Source organism: Salvia splendens, unplaced genomic scaffold, assembly GCF_004379255.2.
Source record: "Salvia splendens isolate huo1 unplaced genomic scaffold, SspV2 ctg828, whole genome shotgun sequence".
Classification (NCBI taxonomy): Eukaryota; Viridiplantae; Streptophyta; class Magnoliopsida; order Lamiales; family Lamiaceae; genus Salvia; species Salvia splendens.
Window position 1 is genome coordinate 4,206 of NW_024599507.1, and position 22,382 is coordinate 26,587.

At 35.6% G+C, this 22,382-nt stretch overlaps 2 protein-coding genes, 1 non-coding gene and 2 pseudogenes across 4 annotated transcripts; 2 read left to right on the forward strand and 3 right to left on the reverse strand.

Annotated features, from left to right (window-relative positions):
- The first annotated feature begins 1,316 nt into the window (after positions 1-1,316).
- Positions 1,317-1,495, forward strand: LOC121791487 (annotated as a pseudogene).
- A 790-nt stretch (positions 1,496-2,285) lies between these two features.
- Positions 2,286-2,358, reverse strand: TRNAR-CCG. Its single transcript has one exon. It is a non-coding gene; the product is annotated as a tRNA-Arg (tRNA).
- A 6,785-nt stretch (positions 2,359-9,143) lies between these two features.
- On the forward strand, positions 9,144-10,019 carry LOC121791485. Its single transcript, XM_042189420.1, has 2 exons — positions 9,144-9,694; positions 9,838-10,019. The coding sequence occupies exons 1-2, from the start codon at positions 9,313-9,315 to the stop codon at positions 10,011-10,013; spliced, it is 558 nt and encodes a 185-aa protein (XP_042045354.1). The 5' UTR covers positions 9,144-9,312; the 3' UTR covers positions 10,014-10,019.
- A 2,827-nt stretch (positions 10,020-12,846) lies between these two features.
- On the reverse strand, positions 12,847-15,546 carry LOC121791484 (splicing factor U2af small subunit B-like). 2 transcript variants are annotated; one of them, XM_042189419.1, is made up of 6 exons: positions 15,163-15,546; positions 14,483-14,569; positions 14,316-14,397; positions 14,042-14,168; positions 13,535-13,966; positions 12,847-13,420 (listed from the first exon to the last, which is right to left on the reverse strand). In XM_042189419.1, the coding sequence occupies exons 1-5, from the start codon at positions 15,397-15,399 to the stop codon at positions 13,567-13,569; spliced, it is 933 nt and encodes a 310-aa protein (XP_042045353.1). In that variant the 5' UTR covers positions 15,400-15,546; the 3' UTR covers positions 12,847-13,420; positions 13,535-13,566. The 2 variants fall into 2 exon arrangements, with proteins under 2 accessions (XP_042045353.1, XP_042045352.1); XM_042189418.1 differs by having other exon boundaries at positions 12,847-13,966.
- Positions 15,547-17,575: 2,029 nt separating this feature from the next.
- On the reverse strand, positions 17,576-21,232 carry LOC121791486 (annotated as a pseudogene).
- Positions 21,233-22,382: the final 1,150 nt, after the last annotated feature.

The window sequence follows — 22,382 nt, forward strand, 5'->3', positions numbered from 1 at the left end:
ATCAACAATTTGATTACAAATTTAAAGCAAATTAATTGTTTACTAATTTACAAAAAGATTTTAATATTAAAATGTAAAATCAAAATTTAGCTAAAGCTTAGAAATTTATAGATAAATTACCATTTTTAGAGTATGCTAGATACATGTAGACCAAACTCACGAGCAATTATGATTGGGCTTTTTTATGGGCCTCCTCTCTATGCATTGAACAGCCCAACAAAATAGGTAAAGAAGTTGGTATAAAATTCTGAAGCGTGATTGAATAATAGGAGTACTCCAGTAATACAAAACAAATTTTAATATCATAAAATATCCTTCAGAATATAGAGCATTACATATAACAAATACTAGCATACATGAAAACCAATTTTTAGATATGGTTGAATATTGATGCTGTGGGTTAGTAATAATGGATTGAATTAATATAGATATTTCATATCCATCTACTTTTTATACCTTTTCAATTACACCTACATACTTATTTAAATTACACATTAATCCCTCAACATTATATCAACAATTTAAATTAAATTAAGTAATTTAATAAATTTTCTTATTATATACTCCTTAAATGTACTTTATATTAAAAAAATACACTAACTTGAAAATTAATATATACTCCATATTATATGATAAAATTAAAACATATTTAAAAATATCACCATTACAAAAAACATACCACAATATACATATAAAATTGAAAAAAAATCCAAGACTCAAATTTTTTATTTGTTCCTACAACTAATTAACTAGCACAAGTCCAAAGGAGCATTTTATTTCTTATTGCATCATATCAAGTTAAATACTATTGAAATCGAACATCTTCATTTGTTATTGTAATTTATTTTTCGTGTTTTAATTCACATAATTAAATAACAATGGACTGATTTGCAATGTCTCATAAATTTTTGCAATAACGCCAAAATTGGTGTCGTACTCCATATTTGGTGTAAATTTGTAGAAAACACCAAAAATGAGTTTGAGTTTAGTGTATAATTGGAGATGATTTTTACACCAGAAATAGGTTTTGGTGTATGGTTGGAGTTGGTCTTAAAGAATAAAGACCAACCTCGTTGACAAGCTGCTTCAGTTGATAATGTCAGCACTGATAGAATAAAATGGTTCCATTCAGAAATTGAGTTTAGTTAGAATTGTTGTACCGTAATTCATTCATTTTGATGTAGCTTTTGGGGTTAATGAAATTTTATTTCAGTGAGATCATTAGAATTTTATTTCAGTGAGTTTATCCCACATTGAATGCAAGGAGGAAGTGCATATGAGTAGTATAAAATCATGGGCCATTCTATGAAAAACTCGTACCTTTCTCGGCCTTTTGGCTAAGATCAATATCAGTTCTTATCAGTTTAATATCCCGATGGTCCATATGATATTAAATTTATTTTTTGAGGGGAAAGACTCGACAAAGTAGCTTGCTACTTGGGTGTTCATGCGTCGCCTTTGTGTTGCACTATTGCATTGGCCAGGTGCACCCCACCAATCGTAGTTATAATAGTATATACAGTTTTGTGTTTTAAAAGATTTATAGCGCTTATAGGTTGGCTGAACAACTCGTCTTCTCCAAATTACTCTGTGAATGGAGAAAACATTCGAAGCACTGGAGTTGAAGGGAATTGAAGAAAGATTACTCCACACTGATCAACTCCTTGACAAATTAGACATGGTAGAGGAGCTGATGCAGGAGGCGAAGAGCAAGAAAATGCTGAGAGATTCTTGAAGCTACATCAAAGAAGGGATGATGTTGCAATCATGAATCGCATAAATTTAAGAGTCTCGGACAGTAGTCGGACTACATCTAAGCGAGAGATGTCTCCATGAAACTTTGATTATTCTTGCCATCATAGAATTCTGCACTGATAGAATAACATTTCAGAGATTAGCAGCATTATTAGAATGGTTGTTAGATGTAGAGAAGGTTATAGAAGCTTTATTCCCACATCGAATGCATAAAGGAGGAAGTGCATATGACATAGTATAAATGATTACAAGTGCCCTTGAATGGAAGATTCTATTCAATCTTCTCTAATTGTTGTTTTGTGGGAGAACTAAAAATGATTGTATAAATTGATTGATTTGCCAAAAATGCAACTTTTTGTTACTTTACTCTTAATTACCTGCTAAGTGCTAACCATATAAACACTAGGATGACTACTGCCTAGATTTTATTAGAAAGATAGTAGATAAATAAAAAAAACTTTTAATGTCTCCCTAGATTTACAAATCTTGAAGATAGAAGTTAAAAAAGAAATTAAAATCCAGAGAAATGATGATCACAGTGGGGATCGAACCCACGACCCTTAGATTCGGAGTCTAACGCGATATCCACTCCACTATGTGATCTTTTTTGCTAAAATAAAAGGTAGAACTTCACAAAAACAGGAACAGACATAGCAACGGCGATTTCTGACATTTTGCCGATGATGAACAGAGGAAAGAGACAATCAACAAAATATCCCAAATAAAAAGACAAAACAAAACACAAACGAAGAATAAAAACAAGAAAAATAGAATCCACATCAAAATCAAACGCAAAAAAAGTATAGAACACATAAAAAAAATCACCTTCTTTTACTACAGGAAAGATCGGATGGGAAAATGTTCGATGCAAAAAAAAAAAACGGATGCTTGGACATCGAATAAGTTATTTGGGTTGCTTAGCGAGATCGAGAAAGGCAGATAGGAAGAGTTAATTCGCCATTGTGATAGGAAGAGTTAAATAAGATCAAAATGTAATGTTCCAACAAAATGATCTTAGCCCAAAAATGACTAAGATCTAAACAAGAACATGAAGGTGCAAAGTAGAGGTCCCACAAGTCGGGATCCCCCATTCTATCAAGTGGAAAAAGGATGACTAAATACACTAAAGGGAGAAACGAAAAAAGCCCAAAACCAACCACCAAAAGAGCTAGATCAACCCACATCTCTACGTCGGAAACAGAAGTTAGGATATCTCAGCTGGTCCATCCTAACTAGCGCCTTCATGCCACTATTTAACTTAATTCTTGCAAAATTGCACATTATAAAAATGTGAATTATTTAAGGCATTCAAAGCTAAGAATTTCCTAAGATTGCAAATGAACTAATGGGCCTTATTTCTATCAGCTAATATCTGAGTAATTTTCTGAGATCTTACAAAATACTTCATCCCCCTTTTTTTCTCAGTTTCATATAGTTGGTTTTATAGGATGCATCTTTATTACATTTATAAAGTTTGTATTATAAGTGTGGAGATCTTGGAATAGATCAAATGAAAATCGAAAAGATTTTGAATCTGTGTCGCTCATTTGTGCACCCATGGTCTGAAAACCATCACTATATTTAATTGTTTCTTCAACTTGTAGAGCACATGATTTATTCTAATTATTAAAATTACTGTTTTTGTATCATTGCACATATCTATCCATCCAATGCATCTTCCTGGAAACTTCCTCCAAACAAATTGACAGTAGCATTGAATTGAATGATAGGGAACATTCATGCTATCACAATACATGTGCTTAATTTTTAAATTAATAGGAGTAATCAGTACAATACTGGTGCAGTGGTGTTAGAATATAGGGTTTATATCATGTAATTTTAAAGAATATTACTAGTAACTTTTTCCACTTCAGTTGGTATATAATATCATGAATTTATATTAGGGTGTCAATATTCCACCAATAACTAATTACGGATAAATTCAAATGATGTGGCAGATTAGCTGACATTTAATTGATGATATGGACGCCAACATTACATCTTAAAAAATGCAACTGATTTGGCAAGTGTAACTTGACATATCACACAGCTGTTTGTTTGTTAGGCCATCTCCAACTAACTCGTTTTTTAAATATATGTCACACCAAAAAATAATTTAACTCCAATCATTTACACCATTTTAGAGTGTATGTCTCACAATTTTTTTGCGATAGCTATAGTTTGCACTCATATTCGGTGTTGTTCCGTAGAAAAACCTAAAAATGAATTTGAATTTGCAATATGATTAAATAAGTTTTCTACACAAAAAATGAGATTAAGTATATGGTTGGAGACAGTCTTAGTTGCATCCCCCATCTGAGTATATCTACAACAAAATGGACCTTTTGGAGAAGGCAAAGAACAACTGTCTCCGACGTGATCGTGAACATGCAATGTTGGAGTGACGGTAGCGAAAGTCGATCTCTCAAAGGCTTCGGCCTACCGCGTCAACATTGTTTTGGACTCAAATGATCTCCGCTAGATAGTTACATAGCTTTTTATAGGTTCCAATTCTATCTTTACATGACTTCCCTTAATTTTTCTTTGATTTTTGCCCTCATTCATGCATTTGATTGAGATATTTCTTTCCAATAGTTTTTTTTCTTAAGTATCCTTTGATAGAAATTTGATTGGAAGTCAAGAAAATATACTAGTAGCTACAATTAGGCAGAAAAATATTAGCAGAATTGTTGGAGTGCACGTCTCCTCCACACGAACCATTGCTCAAATCTGCAAAATACAAATAATATTGAGTTTGAATCAATAAGAAAATTTAAGCAACTATATTAGTATTACTCCATATACCCATCCAAGATTCCATGATATTAACTGATCGATTATAAGTCCACGTACATTGAATATTTTAAGGACATATACAAATAATTGGTGTTCATGACAAGAAATTACGTCCCCTTTTAATTAATTAGAATTTAGTTAAAATGGATTGCAGAATATGCATTATTAAAAACACATCTCCCACTTCACTCCACTATTCCATGTGTCTTTTCTTTGATAAATTAATTAAATTGCATATGATATGGTGGATACAGCAGAATATGCATTTTGTGTCGTTTTGTAGCCCAATTCTAACTGGGAAATATTCATCTTAGGGCCTCATTATTTGCCTGACCAATTTTGATGTTCAAAATTTATTTTTTGTAGCAAACGTTTTTCACTCTTTATCTTATTTTATGTCTTCACAAGTTAGTTGTTGTCTACTTGTCTCGAAAGTAATGGTTGTAGACCACTGTGTCCCACCTGCGAATCTCAACTTGCCCGACAACATTAAATGGCTAACTTCCTAAAATTTAAGGGAGAACTAATTATTGATACCCACTAGTATATCAGGCCATCCGCAGCCATCCGCATATGCGTCTCTTAACCGTCTCTTAACCGTCTCATCCCTTCATTATTCATGGTCCCACTATACTTTTTACCTCACCTCTTAACTAATAGACAACACATGCATTCTTCCATCTCTTAACTATCTCATCCCTTAACTATTCATTCAATTTCATTTTTTATTTTTATTTCCAACAAATTCAATTAATAAAAACACACTTCATTAAATTAAAAAATTACAATTTAAATCCTAAAAAAGACAAAAAAAAACACATAATTAAAAACCTAAAAAAAACATAATAAAAATCCTAAAAAATTAAAAAAGACATAATTTAAAATACTAGAAATTAAAAATTGCACCCTTAAATTATAAAAACTACTCTGTCGATGAATCATCCTCCGAAGGCGGTGGCGGTCCCCTCAAGCTAGGTGGAGGCGGAATACCAAGTTGATTTGCGAGATACTCAATGCCGGCAAGATGGGCTTGATATTGGGGAGACGTCATGCGGGAAGTGTCAGCCATCGTGGCGATGAAGTACTTGAACATTAGGGAGGACGACCCCCCTCCCTCTAGCCGCCTTCGCCGCCTTGTTCCCTTGCGGCCGACGTCGTATACCGGAGAAGCCCCCTGCATCGGATGTCGGAAACTCAACCTCTTGTGAGGCGTTACCTTCCCCGCCATCACTAGACGAGTATTGGCCACCCGTCGTATGCTTTGTGCGTTTCAGCTCGAGCCCGTTCTGGAATCGACACCGCCAGCCCACCTATCAAGATGTTTGACCGCCTCCCAAACATCGGGAAATTTGAAATCTTTGCCGGTGTCGGATTTAAAGACTCGCAAAGCCGCTCTCAGAATGTCGTCTCCACTGGCTCCGCTTTGGTATTGCTCCACTTCCCTCTTGTAGATCCCACAAAATCTTTTGACATCTCTGTCGGCTCACTCAAAATGAGCGCAAAGCATCTTGTGGTTGCGGCTGAAGGCCCCCTTCGGCCTTTTTGTGTTGTATACTTCGGTGACCTTTTCCCAAAAACACTTGCGGGTTTGTTGATTCCCGAGGATGGGATCGTTCGACGTGCTGATCCAAGCGTCGAAGAGAACCATGGTCTCCGCTAGTGTGTATGGATGACGGTCGCCGTCCTCACCGCCATCCACCGCCTCTGAAGTGTGTTCCTCCGGAATATCCTCCCTAATTTGGGATAATCACTGCGTTTGCGTTTGCGTGCTCCTCGGACCGGCGGGACGATAGTATGCATCAACTGGAAAAGATGGTGTTTGGTACGCTGGCGTCGCCGAGCCTTGGGTGGACGGCGACGAACCGGAACCGGAACCGGAAGCACCCTTTGTACATGTTCCCCTAGTCGAACGCGTTCAAGTCGTACCCTCCGCCCCGCCGCCGGAGTTTCCGTCACCGGACATTTTTGCAGAAATTGGAGAGGAAAGAGAGATGGTGTTTGTGAGAGTGTAGTGTTTGTGTGTGGAAAAAATGGTGGAGGAATTGGGTTATTTATAGATGAATTGTGGGAAAAAAAGAAACAAAAAAAATTCAAAAAAAAACTGCCGAAAAAGACGGTCAATTTTTTTTTTCAAATTTAAAAAAAAAAATAAAAATAGCCTAAAATCGACACTCACTCGCACAGTCGGCGAGTGGGCGTCACGCCCCAACTACTGCTCGCCACGTGGCCGACGCGCGTGGCGAGACAGCCCGCGTCCCACCCCTTCTCCCGAGCTACGCGACGAGACGGAGATGCTGCAGCGGCGTCTCGCTGCGGGCTCGTCTCGCCGGGACGAGATCGAGCCCGCAGCGAGACGTTGCTGCGGATGCTCTCATAAATACTTACAAAATTTTGAGAATAGTCAATTTGTAACGCTAAACATGGTTTATCCAAGCTTTATATCTTAGCTACTACAAAGAGTTAGTACAATTTTAAAATAGGAAAATGAAATTACATACTCCGCATTAAGAACAATTTGTGCGGACAAAATTATATTTTATAAATTAAATATATACAAAATTCAACATAAATGTAATCAATAAGTAATACCATAGGAGTATTTCAGTTAGTGAAATAATATTAAAAATTAAACAATTTCTGGCATTTGGATTTGCTTTCAGCTATTTTTGCGACCTTTCAGCACTAATATTTTGGACAAACTACATGTGCAGAGTATTAATAACACATTAAACCTTTTCAAAAAAAAGAAAAAGGTAAAAGGGGCAAATTGCTCAAAATTCCTTTCCTGCTTTGACTGATAGTAGCCAAATAGTACTAGTCTAGTAATAGTTCTTGCCGCCATGACGCTTCTGATTTTGCATTTTACTATGAATCAAAATGATTATAATTTGAATACTCCTATATTGGATGTATGCAAGACCAAAGTCCACAAAAGGTCAGCTTTGATCAAATTATTTATAAAAAGTTTGACCATTTAATCTTGTAATAAACCCAATCGCTTCGGCGGTTCAATTTTGAGTAAAAAATAGTACTACTACTATTCAAGCAATTAGCAAAAGTTAATTTGGATTAATATTTTGAAACTATTTATTAGTCTATAAATTAATGTGTTATTTTTTTAATATATTCGTAGAATTGTAGTGTTGTTTAAACGAATTGTTTAGTTTCATGATTAATTAATTTCCCCGTTAATTAACATATTCTTTAGAGCATCTCCAATGGCGGATGTCCGGTCGGACTTCCGCGACGGGCGACCGGGACGTCCGCCATTGTAACACATACAGTCGGATACGGACGTCCCGTATGGACGTCGGATGTCCTCGGATATACGCGCGACGGGCGGGTGGACGTCCGCCATTGTGGCGTGGGTCGGACGTTCGCGGCGGACGTCCGAGTTATAATTTTTTTTTTCGAATCATGTATGTTTTTTTAATGAAGTTGTTAATTTTTCCCGTTCATATTTGTGTTGAAATTTTATTTCCGTAAACGTAAATTGCTTTATTTGTGAATTTGTGATTTTTTTTTATTGCGGAAAGTCCTAATGGGAAGGGCGATGAGAATGGCAGATTGTGCAGGGAAGTCCTAGTGACGTGTCAGTGGGATGGAAAGTCCTAGTGACGTGCCAGGAGGTATTTTTGGGAAGTCCTAGTGGATGTCCGAATGGGACATCCGTGCATTGGAGATGCTCCTAGGTAGAATAAAACATCATACATGGGTCCCACTTGTGGCTCTCTCGCCACGTGTCAATGGCGGCCGAGAATAGCCCACCAAAAAGTTTGGGGCAATTTTGATAAATCAACCAACAGTCAAACGATTATTATTGGTCACAGCTCCAACCTAAATTCATCTCCTCCTACGTTTCTAATCCTCTAATTGATGGATATAGGCCATGTTCAATCAATTTCAAAATTTTTCTCTCATATAATTGCAAGAAAATGCTTCATGCTGCTACTATCCTTTTTTTTTATCAAGGGTGCAATTCTTTTTTTATGACGTATTTTACGTAATATTATTTGAATTCTTAATATTTCCAACTATGTATTACATAATGCCAAAAAATCACTCTCTATAGTCTATATGTATCATGCTTCGACATATTATCAATTAATTTATTTTTATTTAAATATAAACTAATACTAGTACATGCTGGAGCGGTCACTAGAAACAATCGATCTATCCTAGTTTGTAGCCCAAAATTCTTGTTAAATATGCTAGTCATAGATGAATTAGATCTTCAATTAATTTTCCTTTGTCGCATATATGGAACTAAGCTCTCACTCTTATAGTCTACAGAGACACTTCTCCACTTGCCATACCCTTACCAATAAAATTATTATCTTTTCATATAAAAAAAACTCAACGAATTTATGTGGTGTTTTTTAGTTTAAGAATCTAAGATTATCACTCAACAATACGATTATACATTAATATAAAAAAACGTGGATCTTAATACCTTAGTAATAGTGATGACATAATCCTATAAACTATTATCATTATTGATCAAGTTTCAAGAAAACGACATATGTTGGAACAGTCTTCACATCCCAATAATGCAACGAACGAAATATCCATAGAGCTTCTCATTCCTTAATCCCCTATTTAAAATCTCCTCTCATCCTCCCCTTTTCTTTAATACTCCCCTCCTCACCTATATAACTATAACTCTATATTTTCTCTCCTCCTCCGCCGTGGAATTCTGGTTATGTTCGCCGCCAAAGGTAATCAAGCCGCCGCAACTAAACGCTTAAATATAGCATTATAATGCCGTCGCCGAAGAGTCACCGGAAGGGAGGCCATGAGAAGAACAAGAAGGGGCGCTTGTCGGAGAAGGCGTCGTCGTTTCACGGGAGGGATGCCGGAGGTATGGCCGACATGCTTCCGCGGCCGAGGACGGTGCCGGACTTACTGGCCGGCAGGAGAGGCGGCGGGATTCCGGCGGCGGCGAAGCTGACGAAGTTGCTTGTGAACGTGACGATACAGAGGAGCCCTGGCCCGGTCCACGTCTTGATGGCGCCGGAGGCCACCGTGCATGACCTGATCACGGCGGCGCTCCGCCAGTATGTAAGTGAGGCGCGGCGGCCGGTGCTTCCGTCTACCGCTTGCTCCGCCTTCGATCTCCATTACTCTCAGTTCAGCTTAGAAAGTGAGTCCTCATTAATACAGTTATATATTGCTTGCAAATTTTTTAATTAGTCGATGTGGGATGGTTAGAACCACAATAGAGCGTGTGCTTCACATCCAATTTTTCATAGATAATTAATTTGTTTGAACTAAAATGATAAACAGGTTTGGATAGGGAGGTGAAGATAGTGGAGTTGGGTTCAAGAAACTTCTTCCTCTGTCCGAGGCAGATTGCGGCGGAGAGCGGCGGCGGCGGCGCATCCAGCTGCTCAAAGGAGGCTGAGGAAAGCAACACAAAGAAAGGGTTACCGTGGCTTAAATTCATGGATTTTTTACTGTAATTCAAGGCTGCTAATTACAGCCACGATTACTTTTGCGGCTAATTCTTTTAAAATGTGGAGTTAGGTTTGCAAAAGGAGTAAATATTGTGATATCATAGAATATGCGTTTTTAGATATCTATAGAGTTTAGTTTAGCTATGTAAGTAAGATTCAAGGATGGGATTGCTCTTTCTGTTTTACAGATTATGTTTTAGTTTGTCCAAAAAAACAGAAAAAGTGTATATATTAAATTTGATTTAAAATTATTTTACAACATGTCTTGTGGTATATCTTTGGATTTTGGATTTTGGATTGGATTCAGAAGAATCGAATTAGTAGTCATCAAAAATTGAAGTTTGCTTTCTGATCAAAAGAATAATTAGTTAAACACCAAATTTCGGGAGTTGTTTACAAGCAATTAAATTTGTTTACTACATCAAGAGATGAAATTTTAAATTGTTAAATTATTCAGCAATAATATATTCCAAATTTAAAATAAAAATTACAAATACGCCTTAAAATTTGAAAATGAGCCTAAATAAAATTTGAGATTCCTTGCCGAGTCGTGTGTTGATAAGAGCATCTCCAATGGGGAAAGGTATATTGAGAAGGTATATTTCTCATTTACCTTCTTAAAAAGGTTATTATACATTTTAAAAGTAATGGACTTCAAGAAAAGAAGGTAAATTGAAAAGGCAAACAAAGATAACTAACTTTTTATTTTTTCTATCAAGAAGAGGTAAAGATATATTCTCAAAATGAAAGAAGGTATAATAACTCCTCAAATGCCATTTCCATTGGAGCATGAATTTTTATGAAGAAGAAGTAAAGATGGTAGTTATTTCTTTTTACCTAATCATTTACCATTTTCCTTGGAGATGCTCTAACATAACATATAGTACTACCATGTACTCCCTCCGTCCCAAGGAAGTTGACCCTTCTTGGGACGACATAGGATTTTATGCATGCCAATTTTAAAGTGTTTAAGAAGAGAGAAAATTATTGGTGTTTAAAAGTAGGAGAGATGAATAAAGTAAGAAAGGAAAAAGATAATTGAGTATTTTAAATATTTCCTAAATAAGAAATGGGTCATCTTGGTTGAGACGGACGAAAAAGAAAAATGAGTCATCTTCAGTGGGGACTGAGGGAGTACCTAAATTGATTCCAACAGCATCTAAAATTCACTGTGGAATGCACTATCTGTTCTACAAAAAATTTATGAATTTGTTTTCATAAACTTTAACTCTACTATCACAGATTTCGCAGTTTCTAAGAGAATACATACCATCAATCACACATTCACACGTAAGAATGTATCTATATTTTTAATTCACAAATAAAAATGCATAATTGAGTTATAATATAAATGATTAACATGTATATAGTGATGGTGATGGAGACTCTATACCTGCAACTTTTAATTCGAGAAACTTGTTTTACATATCATGAAGAGGCACAATTTTTAATGGGAAATGGCCCAAATATTTGGTCCAGAGACTAGTCTAGAATTTTCATGTTCATGCATCACAGAAATATAATTGGTGTAATTCATAAGGTCAGATATGTGGACACCAATTAATTAATTTTTGTTGAATATTTTTTCAGTACTATCATTTAATTGGGAGGAGAAGTCAATGAAATGATAAATAAAAACATTTGTAAAATACAGTGAACCTCGCTCGAAACAAATTCATGGATACTTAAATAGTTTAAGAGATCAATATAAAATTCGTCTTCTGTCTCCATAACTCTATAAACAATTACTAATTGTTTACTAATATATCTGCAACATTTTTGTCAAAGAATTTTCTCTATATGTCATTACGTTAATAATAATAACTATAGGTTTCTTCCTGTAATCCTGTCAACTTAGTCAACTAATAATCATATCATGGTTAAATATTCTCTCTATTTTCTTTTATTTATTCTCGTTTAGCACCCTATTTACAAAAAAAAACCAATATGCCATTATCTACACACTATCATAAAATGTACTACAAAGTGAGATTTAATAACAAAACACACCAAAGTGAGCACTAACTATAATTATACAGGAGTACTTTTTACCAAAATACTTTCGTATTATTTCAATTAACATCAGATTAAAAAAATTGTAATTCAAAATGAGAAAAAGTTACATCAATCAAACAATGTACTATCTTCTACATAGCCGACTACGTGATTAGTAAACATGGTGGTCAATAATACCCATTATACATGTGAAAAATAAGCTTCAGCTATTTCATGGTGAATGGAAATTTTGCAGTGAAATAATGATTAGTGAATCACCTTTAAAACATGACTAAAACAGGAATGATCAATCACTAGAGCATCATAATCAGGTTGTAAATACCTTGTACTGTCATAGAAAAGCATTCATAGGCTCTCTGTATGATTCTGGAAGCATTACATAAATGTGAAAAGAAGAGGAAGTCTAGATATAGAATTAAAACATTGGTCTCTAGCAAAATGGATCATCAAACAAGCAGCATCCCTATAAAGAGGAAAAATGAAGCTTAATAATTGCTAAATCTACAACTCGACCTCCACGGGCTTCTCAATCCGACATCACCCTGAAATTACAACTCTTCCTCACTGCAACAACCAAAATACTGTACAATTTGCATGGGAATCTATAATTAAAATCTGTGCTGAATATCTTTCTAAGCAGGGTACCTGGACCTGCAAAACTAGTAATCAGTGTGAGATCTGCAACTATATATACTTAGAAATAAATTGGAACAATATGCGAAAACTCACTAGCCTTGTTGTTTTGTGGCTACAGGATACCTGACTGCACACACAAACACAATGTTTTTGACAGGGAACAACAAGACAGACAAAGGCCAATTAGCAAGGTCGCTAGTAGGAAGTCATGAGAGGCAACTTTAAAAATCAAGAACCTTCCAATAGACAATATCAACAAACCACTAAACTATGTCTATGTCGATGCAAATTGCAAAGCACTGTACCATATAAATCCACTATTATTTTATCCAACAAAACAAAGGTAATGAAAATTAGAGCATAACTTTTTTTGGAGAAATACAAGACATCGATGTCGTGTGCACTGTGCACACAACATCTTGAGAATAGCTAGAGGATTATAAGATCATTTTAGAAAAATTATCAGAGCTAGCACAGAACAATAGCTTCCTCACACAGATTGCGTGCAAACATACAGATGAATGCAGGAGGCAAATTCAACTTTGATGTAGTTGACTGGCAGGAAGTAAGTCAAAAAGCAATTATAGCTCCTTCTAAAGGTTTAGGGCTGAAGACTATATATATGCGAAATCAAACTCAAACAATACTTTAGCAAAAAAAACAGAAAAAAGGCGAGAAAAGCACGATGGACATAATGAATGGTACTAAGAAACATATATTTATCATGTTGCATATGACAGAATTGAAAACCTGCACACCACCTGCAAAGTGGAAAATGTGCAGTAAGTTAAATTTTAAGACAGGTCATTCGTAATGATAACTGTTGCCAGTGAAAAAATCAAGAATACCGAGGTAGAAAGGGAGTGAGAACAAACCAGTGCTAATATCGTCAATACACATATCCATCCTACTGTGTTGGCTCATTGTGTCCTCCGTTGTCTATATTGCCAGAGTGGTCATTTTTAGCCCTACGATCCTCATCACCAGCATTTGCCTTGTTGCCAGAACGTTCTGTTTCTTCCTTCTCCCTATTCCACTGTGCAATTTTAGCACGTCTTTCTTCACTACCTTCCCTAACAGGACTACGATTCCTCCTGCCACATGGGCTACTACCCCTCCTACTTCTTGGACTTGTGCTCTTGCGCCTCCTGCTTCGACTTTCATGGCGGTCGTGGTCATCATACCTTCTGCTGTGACTCCGACTCTCATGTGAGCGGTCATCATAGCTACGGTGCCGATAGGGACTCCTGCTCCTGCTACGGCTGTGTCTACTCCTACGCCTCCCAAATAATTGGTGCCTCAACTCCCTGGTGAGAAGTTGTATTAGTTACAATAATGCTCAAACCTGCATAAGTTTGCATGAGTACAAACAATTAAATGACCTGTTAATCCTTTTCAGATGCATGAAGTTACAGTAGCCACCACGGTTACATGCGTCCTCCTCATACTGCCTACAGGTGGCTTCACGAAAATCAGTCACTGGGGAGAAATCAACAATGATGGGGCGTCCTGCAGAATAACAAAATAACTCAGAAGAATGTTCTACATGTGAAATATAATGGAGGATATTCCTTCACTTGAAAAGAATCCAGCAAACATGAAAGAAAGCTATGCCTAAAAGAGCTGGTGTATATAAAATAAGGTAACACTTATTACCTGCATAGAACCGCCCAGTCAGGTTTTGAAGAGCATTAGCAGCATGCTCTTCCTCCCTAAATTGGACATAAACATTGCCAACCTGCAACAAAAACAAATCTAATGTCAGTATTTGAAAAGCCAGCTCCAAAAGTTACAAAATCCAGGGATGTGTTGGAAAAGCTTACCACATGATCAGCTAAATTGTCACAAACATTCAAGCTTTCAATCTCTCCGTATTTGTTTAGCTCCTCAAATAAATCTTCATAAAAGTCCTGCAACACCAAATTAAAAGGAAATATGGAATACAGTCACGGTCAGCAAAACAAAGAAGTTTATCCATCACTTTCTTTTTAATCCAAGTACACAACTACACATAGGATAATTTTATTGATTTATCATATCAACATTCTATTCATTAGAACATCTATCCACAAAATCCGTTTTACTCTATACAAGCCATGCCAATGATTGAAATTAACCCCAGTATTGATATTATGCAACCTTACATCTAAGTCACAAGGAAACAAAGTACACTTAATAAATAAGTATCTAAAAAGGCATCTAAAACAACATCAATAATCAAAAGGTCCAATTATCATGTGTACACTCGCAAACATTGAAAGACAAATATCATCCAGTAATGGCTAAAGATACAATTTCAAGGAAACTAGCAACAAAATCCAAATGTTAGTGAATTATCATCGTCAATTCAATACGATAAGTACACAATCGCCCAAAAATACTACTCCAGTAAATCAAAGACTATACATTTACAAATTCACAAGCACACACAAAAAAAAAAAGTTAAGGAAAACAAACAGCGTCAAATTTAATGACGAGAGAGAGAGAAGGGGGGAAAGGCAACCTCGAAGTGTTCCTGCATTTTTTTGGGGTCGATCGGCTGGCCCTGAGCGTCGACGCCAGGAGTAATCATGTCGGGGCGCTGGTACATGTTGGAAAGAAGGATCGTGGGGCTGATGCTCGGCTTGGTGTGGAGGCGGGAGCAGCGGTCGCCATGCCTGCACGCGCCGATCTTGAAGTAGAATGGGCAGTTAACTCTGTCCTTCTCTGTTCCGAAAATTGACGCCAAGTGCTCCGCCATCGCAAAATTTCAAGAAGATCGAGGAGTTATTCAATTGCTTATTGGATTCAGAGATCCTTGCGATTAGGGTTTCAAAAGGGGAATTGAGGTGATTACAGAGAGTGTGAAATTTTGATATGTTGACGAGGAGAGAGAACTCGGTTAGAACACACACGCCACTTGTTTGTCTTTTAATTTTAACATAAACAAGTTAAATTGAGGCATTATTTTTGGGTTGGGCCAAAATATATACCACTTTTTTCATTTGTGGACACACAGAAAACAAACCCTATTCTGTGCTCTAATTCTGGGGCCCATATTTCGGCCCAAATTTGTTTATTTTACACTCCTACTTAGCATACATACATTTGTTGGACGTAGAGTTTAGGAATAAATTGTCAACTTTTTATTAATGTGATCTAAAATGCATCTACAGATCTTGTATTTTTTAAATTTGATTCTAGATTCCTAAATAAGTACTATACACCAATATTTCGTTTGAAAGAAAGAACGCTTTGATCATATTTAGAAAGAAAGTCTGATTCATCAAATGCGATGACATATTGGATTTGATTTCTCACTAGCTTTGAAAATAATCATTATAAACTTTAGTTAGTGATATTCAAATACTCCTTATGTCCACGAATAGGAGTCCCACTTTTCCATTTTAGTCCATTGGCTAATGGGAGCCTCGGTTCACTTTTACTATAAATGGTAATAAGGTCTCACATTCCGCTAATTCACTCTAATCACGTTTCATTTAAAACTACTCCCCCCGTTCGTGAAATATTGTCCAGTTTTGTCATTTTGATTCATCCATGAAAAGTTGTCCACTTTTTTTTTTTTTCTATTTTTGGTAAATGAACTTCACTTTCCACCAACTCTTTACACTCACATTCTATTATAAAACTAATATATAAATGTGGAACCCTCATTTCACTAACTTTTTCAACTAACTTTTCTTCATATTTCTTAAAATCAGTGCCGAGTCAAACTTGGACAATATTTCATGAACAGAGGGAGTAATATATACAAGTGGAACTCATATTCCACTAACTTTTTCTACCCATTTTTCTTAATGTTTCGTGCCGCCAAGAAATGAAATTATTAATGGTGGACTGAGGGAGTATTTAGTTTGTGGCTAGAAGCAATTTTGCGAATTAGTCCGATAAAATAAATGTATATTTCTACGAAATTAACGCGTACGGACATAATAGGAATAATTGAAGTGGGGCAACGAATTTGAAAGAAAATGGTAGAGAATATTTGATGGGGGCAAATGCCAGATAATGCATTAAATGAGGACCCTCAACTTAATTAGAAACGTGTAATACTTAATGGAGTATTAGGCCATTAGCTTCTTTTATTTTATTTTTCTGTTTTATAATTGTAAAATTTAAATTTAAATACGATGCTACTGTGAATTCCAAAGCTAAGATCTTTGATGACTTTGTGGTCTGATCATTTTACTGGCTAGCAAACACAAACATTATGTACTTTTCTCGTTTGTCATAGTGTCACTTAATTAGCTATTGTTGTAATATATAGTAGAATATAAAGAATAAAATTGAGGGGCATACTATATGTTATCTCATTTATACAGCGCAGTTGAGGGAGACATCTCATCGACTATACTACTCCGTTTGATAGGAAGGGACCCTTTCTCACACCTTTAAGGTTGATGTTGCTCTACCCTATCGAAAATATGATTCACATTATTTATAAACATACCTATGTGAAAAACAATAGGTGTTTATTTTTTCCAAATAAGCTGATGCAATAAACATAATTTTGTTTTCCAAATCTGACATGGGTGCCGAGAAACATCAATTTATTGGGTTTATCTTTTCATAATTAGCTATTTATTTGATTAAATTTTTAAACATGAGCTTATATACCACGTATTACTAGCGAACTTATGGTCATATACATAATCAAAACACAAAATAATAAAAGATTATATTTCTTCTAAAAATCCAAAATGCCGACAGAAGAGTAGGCCATCTGTTCACTCCATACACATGGATTGCTCAATTAATACAATTTGGGTACTTTCCTCTCCACATGAGTTAGCTACTACTTGTCCTTATTATTGTCCATATACCAATACATCTATTATAAATTCAAAGATGAATGAATTGTTTTGATTAATTTAATTTATATTACTATTTAATTGTAAATATAGTAGAACTGACTATTGGAGATGGCCAAACAAAATTTATAAGTGTATACAGAAAATCAGACCACTATAACTCTAATAAAAAGAGACAGAAAAAAAAGGAAAGTCTAATCAAGACTTGGATATATTTCCGTATAACTAAATGAATATAGTTTCCTTTTCCACAACTGCAAATCAAATAAACAAACAGAGCAATCCTGTGTACATTCACCCTTCTTTGTGTGGACTACAAATGCAGTAGTTTAGCTAAGAAGTGGGGACGATGGTGCCAACGTAGCCCAATCCGACGATGGTGAAGGTGAAGACTTGAAGAAATAGGTATATGAAATAGTTGTTCTTCCCATAGGCGAAATCATAGCATCCAACACGAACAAAAACACCGCGAATCCAGCTCGTGCACTTGAATCCTGTCTCCCAGCAGCTTCCTCAGAGACTTCTTATTCGAACCACTCTTGTTACCTTTGATGCTGAGCTTATCCCCGAGCTTCTCAGTCACCACCCACTCGTTCACCCTCTTCGCCTCCAGCAGCCCGATAAATGCTGCCTTGGTGCGGTGGAAGGACATCACGTTCTCAAACAGCACCCATAGAAGAGCAGATGGAACGACCTTGGCGTTCCGACTGAGTTGAGGGCAGTGATGATGCAAGGAAGGTAAATGGCTCCCCATTTCGGGACGTATACTTCAGGCACCAAAATGGAGAGAGGCAGAACCACGCAGTAGAAGAAGAAGGTGAAGAAGTGAGCGATGATCTTCCTCACGAAGAAGAAGCTGTAGATCACGTAGAATTTCTTGTACAACGTTACTTTCTGCCATCCAAAAGCATTTTTACAAATTAATTTCATACTTGCATATGACAACTAGAAAAATAGTAGTACTAGTAGTTTATAAGAGAGTAACCTTGTTTGTTGCTATTCCCATCATCATTTTCCTAAAGAGATTAGCCGGTCCACACGACCACCTATGCTGCTGGAACCGGAAGGCTTTGAAAGTACTCGGGAGTTCGCTATACACCTACAAAAACCAACAACACGCATCAGCTTCGTGTAACACAAATCTTCGAAAAACTGCATTGGAGATGATGATTAGAAGTAGACCTGGAGATCACCAAGGTAAAGAAATTTCCAGCCTTTGAGACCAGCACGGACAGCAAGATCCATGTCTTCGACAGTTGTTCTGTCGTTCCACCCTCCGGCCTCGTTGATTGCTGCAATCCTCCATATTCCACCAGTTCCTATAACATAGTGTTTTATTTTTTTTAGCACAAAAGATTAATGTTAAGTGAAATATCAAAAAAAAACATGGGTTGTTCTCACCGTTGAAGCCAAAAAAGGCATGAGTGGCAGAACCTACTTCTTGCTCAACTGTGAAATGATAATCTAATGACATCTCTTGCATTCTTGTCAGCAAGCACTCATTTGAATTCACTGCAAGTAAAACATCCATGATCATTCTATTTATCTTTTATTTCTACAAAAAAATTAGTATAACAAGATCTTCACGTGTATATTCACAATACACGTCGCTATATAGATTAATGTGAAATAATGATAGACAAAACAAATTGTCCAAAGACACCAAAACAACAAAGAAGCATTTGATTAGGACCATCAACCATGTGAGCAGCAAAAAGAGTTGTCACTTTTTTCTGACACTCGTGATAACATGTTTAGGAGTTAAAATCGATTGCCACGTCACTTAATAACATTTTTTGACACCTAAATTTATAGTAATTGTGATCGTCGGTGGGAAGTTGAGACTGTTGTGCTAAATAATTAATTGCTTATTATACTACACAGCACATGGATAAAATGACACTTCTACCCTTATGAGCAAAGATTTTACTATGTTGATCAAATTTAGGTATCGTTTGTCAGCTTACACAAAAAAGGCAAACTTGACATCCATGCCGTTACATCCGTGACTTGAGGAACAGAAAGATCAGGACAGTTTCGTCATTTGGTATTTGGTTGCCGAAAGATGATGCGTTGATTAAATCTTGCATTATCTTTCATAACTATTTAAAACTTAGTCAAATTAATAAAATATAAAAAGGTGAACATAATATGGTGGTTGTTTAGTTTTACTACCTACCCAAGTCAAAAAAAGATGATCACCTAAAAGGAGAGAAACTAATTGTAATAATCAAGATTTAATGGGTCCTAACTCCTAATACTAATAGCATATATTAGTAAAATACTAGTAAATAATAATTGCAAAACAATTCCAACGCCCCCCGCAAAGCATGCAACAAATCACTCAAATGAGTAAAGAGAAAAAGTGCAAACAAACTGCGTATTTACGTTTATACCCCCACCTCCAAAATTAGCAACACTATAGATTTAATATGAGGACCACCGACACTTTCATATGGAGAGAATTTATGAATAAGATTATTAGTATAATATTATGCGACCTATATTTAATACAATTTCGTGAAAAAACATTGAGACTCACCGAATCTCCACCGGGCTTGTACAAGTGCAATGTCTGGATTGTGAATGAGAAAAGGGACCGCCCTTCGGAGAAATTCGGGTTCGGGCCGGAAATCAGCGTCGAAAATGACGACGTACTCGCATTGTTTGACGTAGTCGTGTTTCAGTCCTTCCTTAAGCGCCCCGGCCTTGTAGCCTCCTCTTGTCTCCCTAATTTGGTATCTGATGTTAACCCCTTTGCTTGCCCACCTTAAGCATTCCCTCTCAATCATGTCCTAACCATCCATATAAATCATTAGTACTCCATCAAATACTCATAGTAATGTAATTACTAACAAATGACCCTAATTGTAAAATTAAGTAAATTGAATAATGGTGTCGGTTTTGAATTTTGATTACTAAATGTAGGAAAATTAGATTGGTGCATTGCCCAATGATGAAACGACAAGAAATGCCACAAAAAATCATGTGATTACTAAATATGAAGTGAATTTAATCACTTTTATTCTTGGGAATTCCTCATTTTATGGCTTTGACCAAAACAAACCTTGATTGTAAAGTCGGTGGAGTCGTCGAGAACTTGAATAACAAGCCGATCAGCAGGCCACGACAGATTACAAGCTGCGCCAATTGATATCTTGTAAACCTGCGATTAAATACATTTCATCAAACACGACATAAGAAGAGGTAAATTCGATTTTGATAAAATTAAAAAAAAAAAAAAAAAACCTCTTTCTCATTGAACATGGGGATCTGAACAAGAACCATAGGGAAAGCAGCATTCCCATCTTCCAAATCATCATCTCTCATCGCCTCCCATTTGTATCTCTTCTCTGGCTTCTTCCAAAACAGCTTCACCAAAACGATGACGATGCCCATGTAGAGGCGCTCCATGAACACCATGATTGACATGGCCAGGCATATATACACGCAAATCGTCAGCAAAGGCACAATCAACGGCGCCTTGATGAACTCCCACAGCATCGAAATTTGGCCTCCAATGTCGGGAGAATAGAAGGATTCTGATGTGAAGCTATTTGCGGCCATTTTTGAAACAGGGGAATGCTCTGTTTTTTCACAGATCTGCTCTGTTTTAAGAGATCTTGGAATTCAGAGAGCAATGTTTCTAGTTTGTTGTGTGGAGTGAGAATGGATAGGAGAGAGAGAAGGAATGCTGCATTGCGAGGAGGGTGTAGAGAGAGAGAAGGGGGAGAGGGTGGAGCAAGTTATGGGGGATTTGGTGTTGTGATTGAGGAAAAATGAACATTCTTTTATAGTGAAGATGTGGTCTCATTCACTTGGACTTCTGTTGCTGATAAGTGTGGCCTATTTTTAGTATTCATAATTACACAACAAAATATATTGGGATTGGTGGAATTTTAACTTAATCTGAATCTCATATTGTACAATTAGTTTATGGACAGTGATTTAGAGACATAATACCCTATGCCATAATACCCCTATGGCATTTTGCCATAAGTATAATTTATATCTTGACTAATATATCCTTTATAAATTAATTATGGACGATTCTAATTTAGGGAAATTTAATGTGAAGAAAATTTCAATTAATATGATAAATTAAAGTGATATCTAATAAATGTAACTACATATTTTTTCATTTTCTCTTTGCATTTTTATTCGTATTTTTTTAGTATGTATTCTACAATTTTGTACAATCTTTCTCCTTATTTAAAATTTTAAGAATTAAAAAATCAAAATTTAAAAACTAAAACTTAAAATCAAAATTAGAAAATTCTTATAGTTAAAAATGTGAACTCAATTATTATTAATATACTAAGTATCATATATCAAATTATGAGTAATTTATTGCATGATGAATTAAGCTAAGACTCTAGTACTACTATATTTTATACAAAAGAGTAAATATAAACTATGAAGCTTTAAAATATTTAATAAATGAGTTAAAAATATATGTGATAATTTTTGGTAGAGGTTCGCCATAACGTTCCGAAATCAAGACTTTATAGAATTTAAAATTTTGGAAAGTAAGGAATTAAATATAAAATTATGAAATTCGTAAACTTAAAACCGTAAATTCAATTAGTATTAATAAATCATATACTATCAATTTTTAGTTGCATGATATGAATTGAGCCAATAACGCTATTTTTATAAATGAAAGAAAAAATGCTAACTAATATTTTTAAGATATTAAATACACAAGTTAAGATCATGTGATTATTTTTTTGATCTATGTCCAATTGTAACGTTCCAAAAACCTAGACATTTAAAGATATTAAAATTTTGAAACGTAAATAATAAAAATCAAAATTATGAATTCTTGAAATCAAAATCGTAAACTCATTTAGAATTAATAAATCATATATCAAATATAAATGTGTTGCATGTTATATTGAATTGAGCCAAG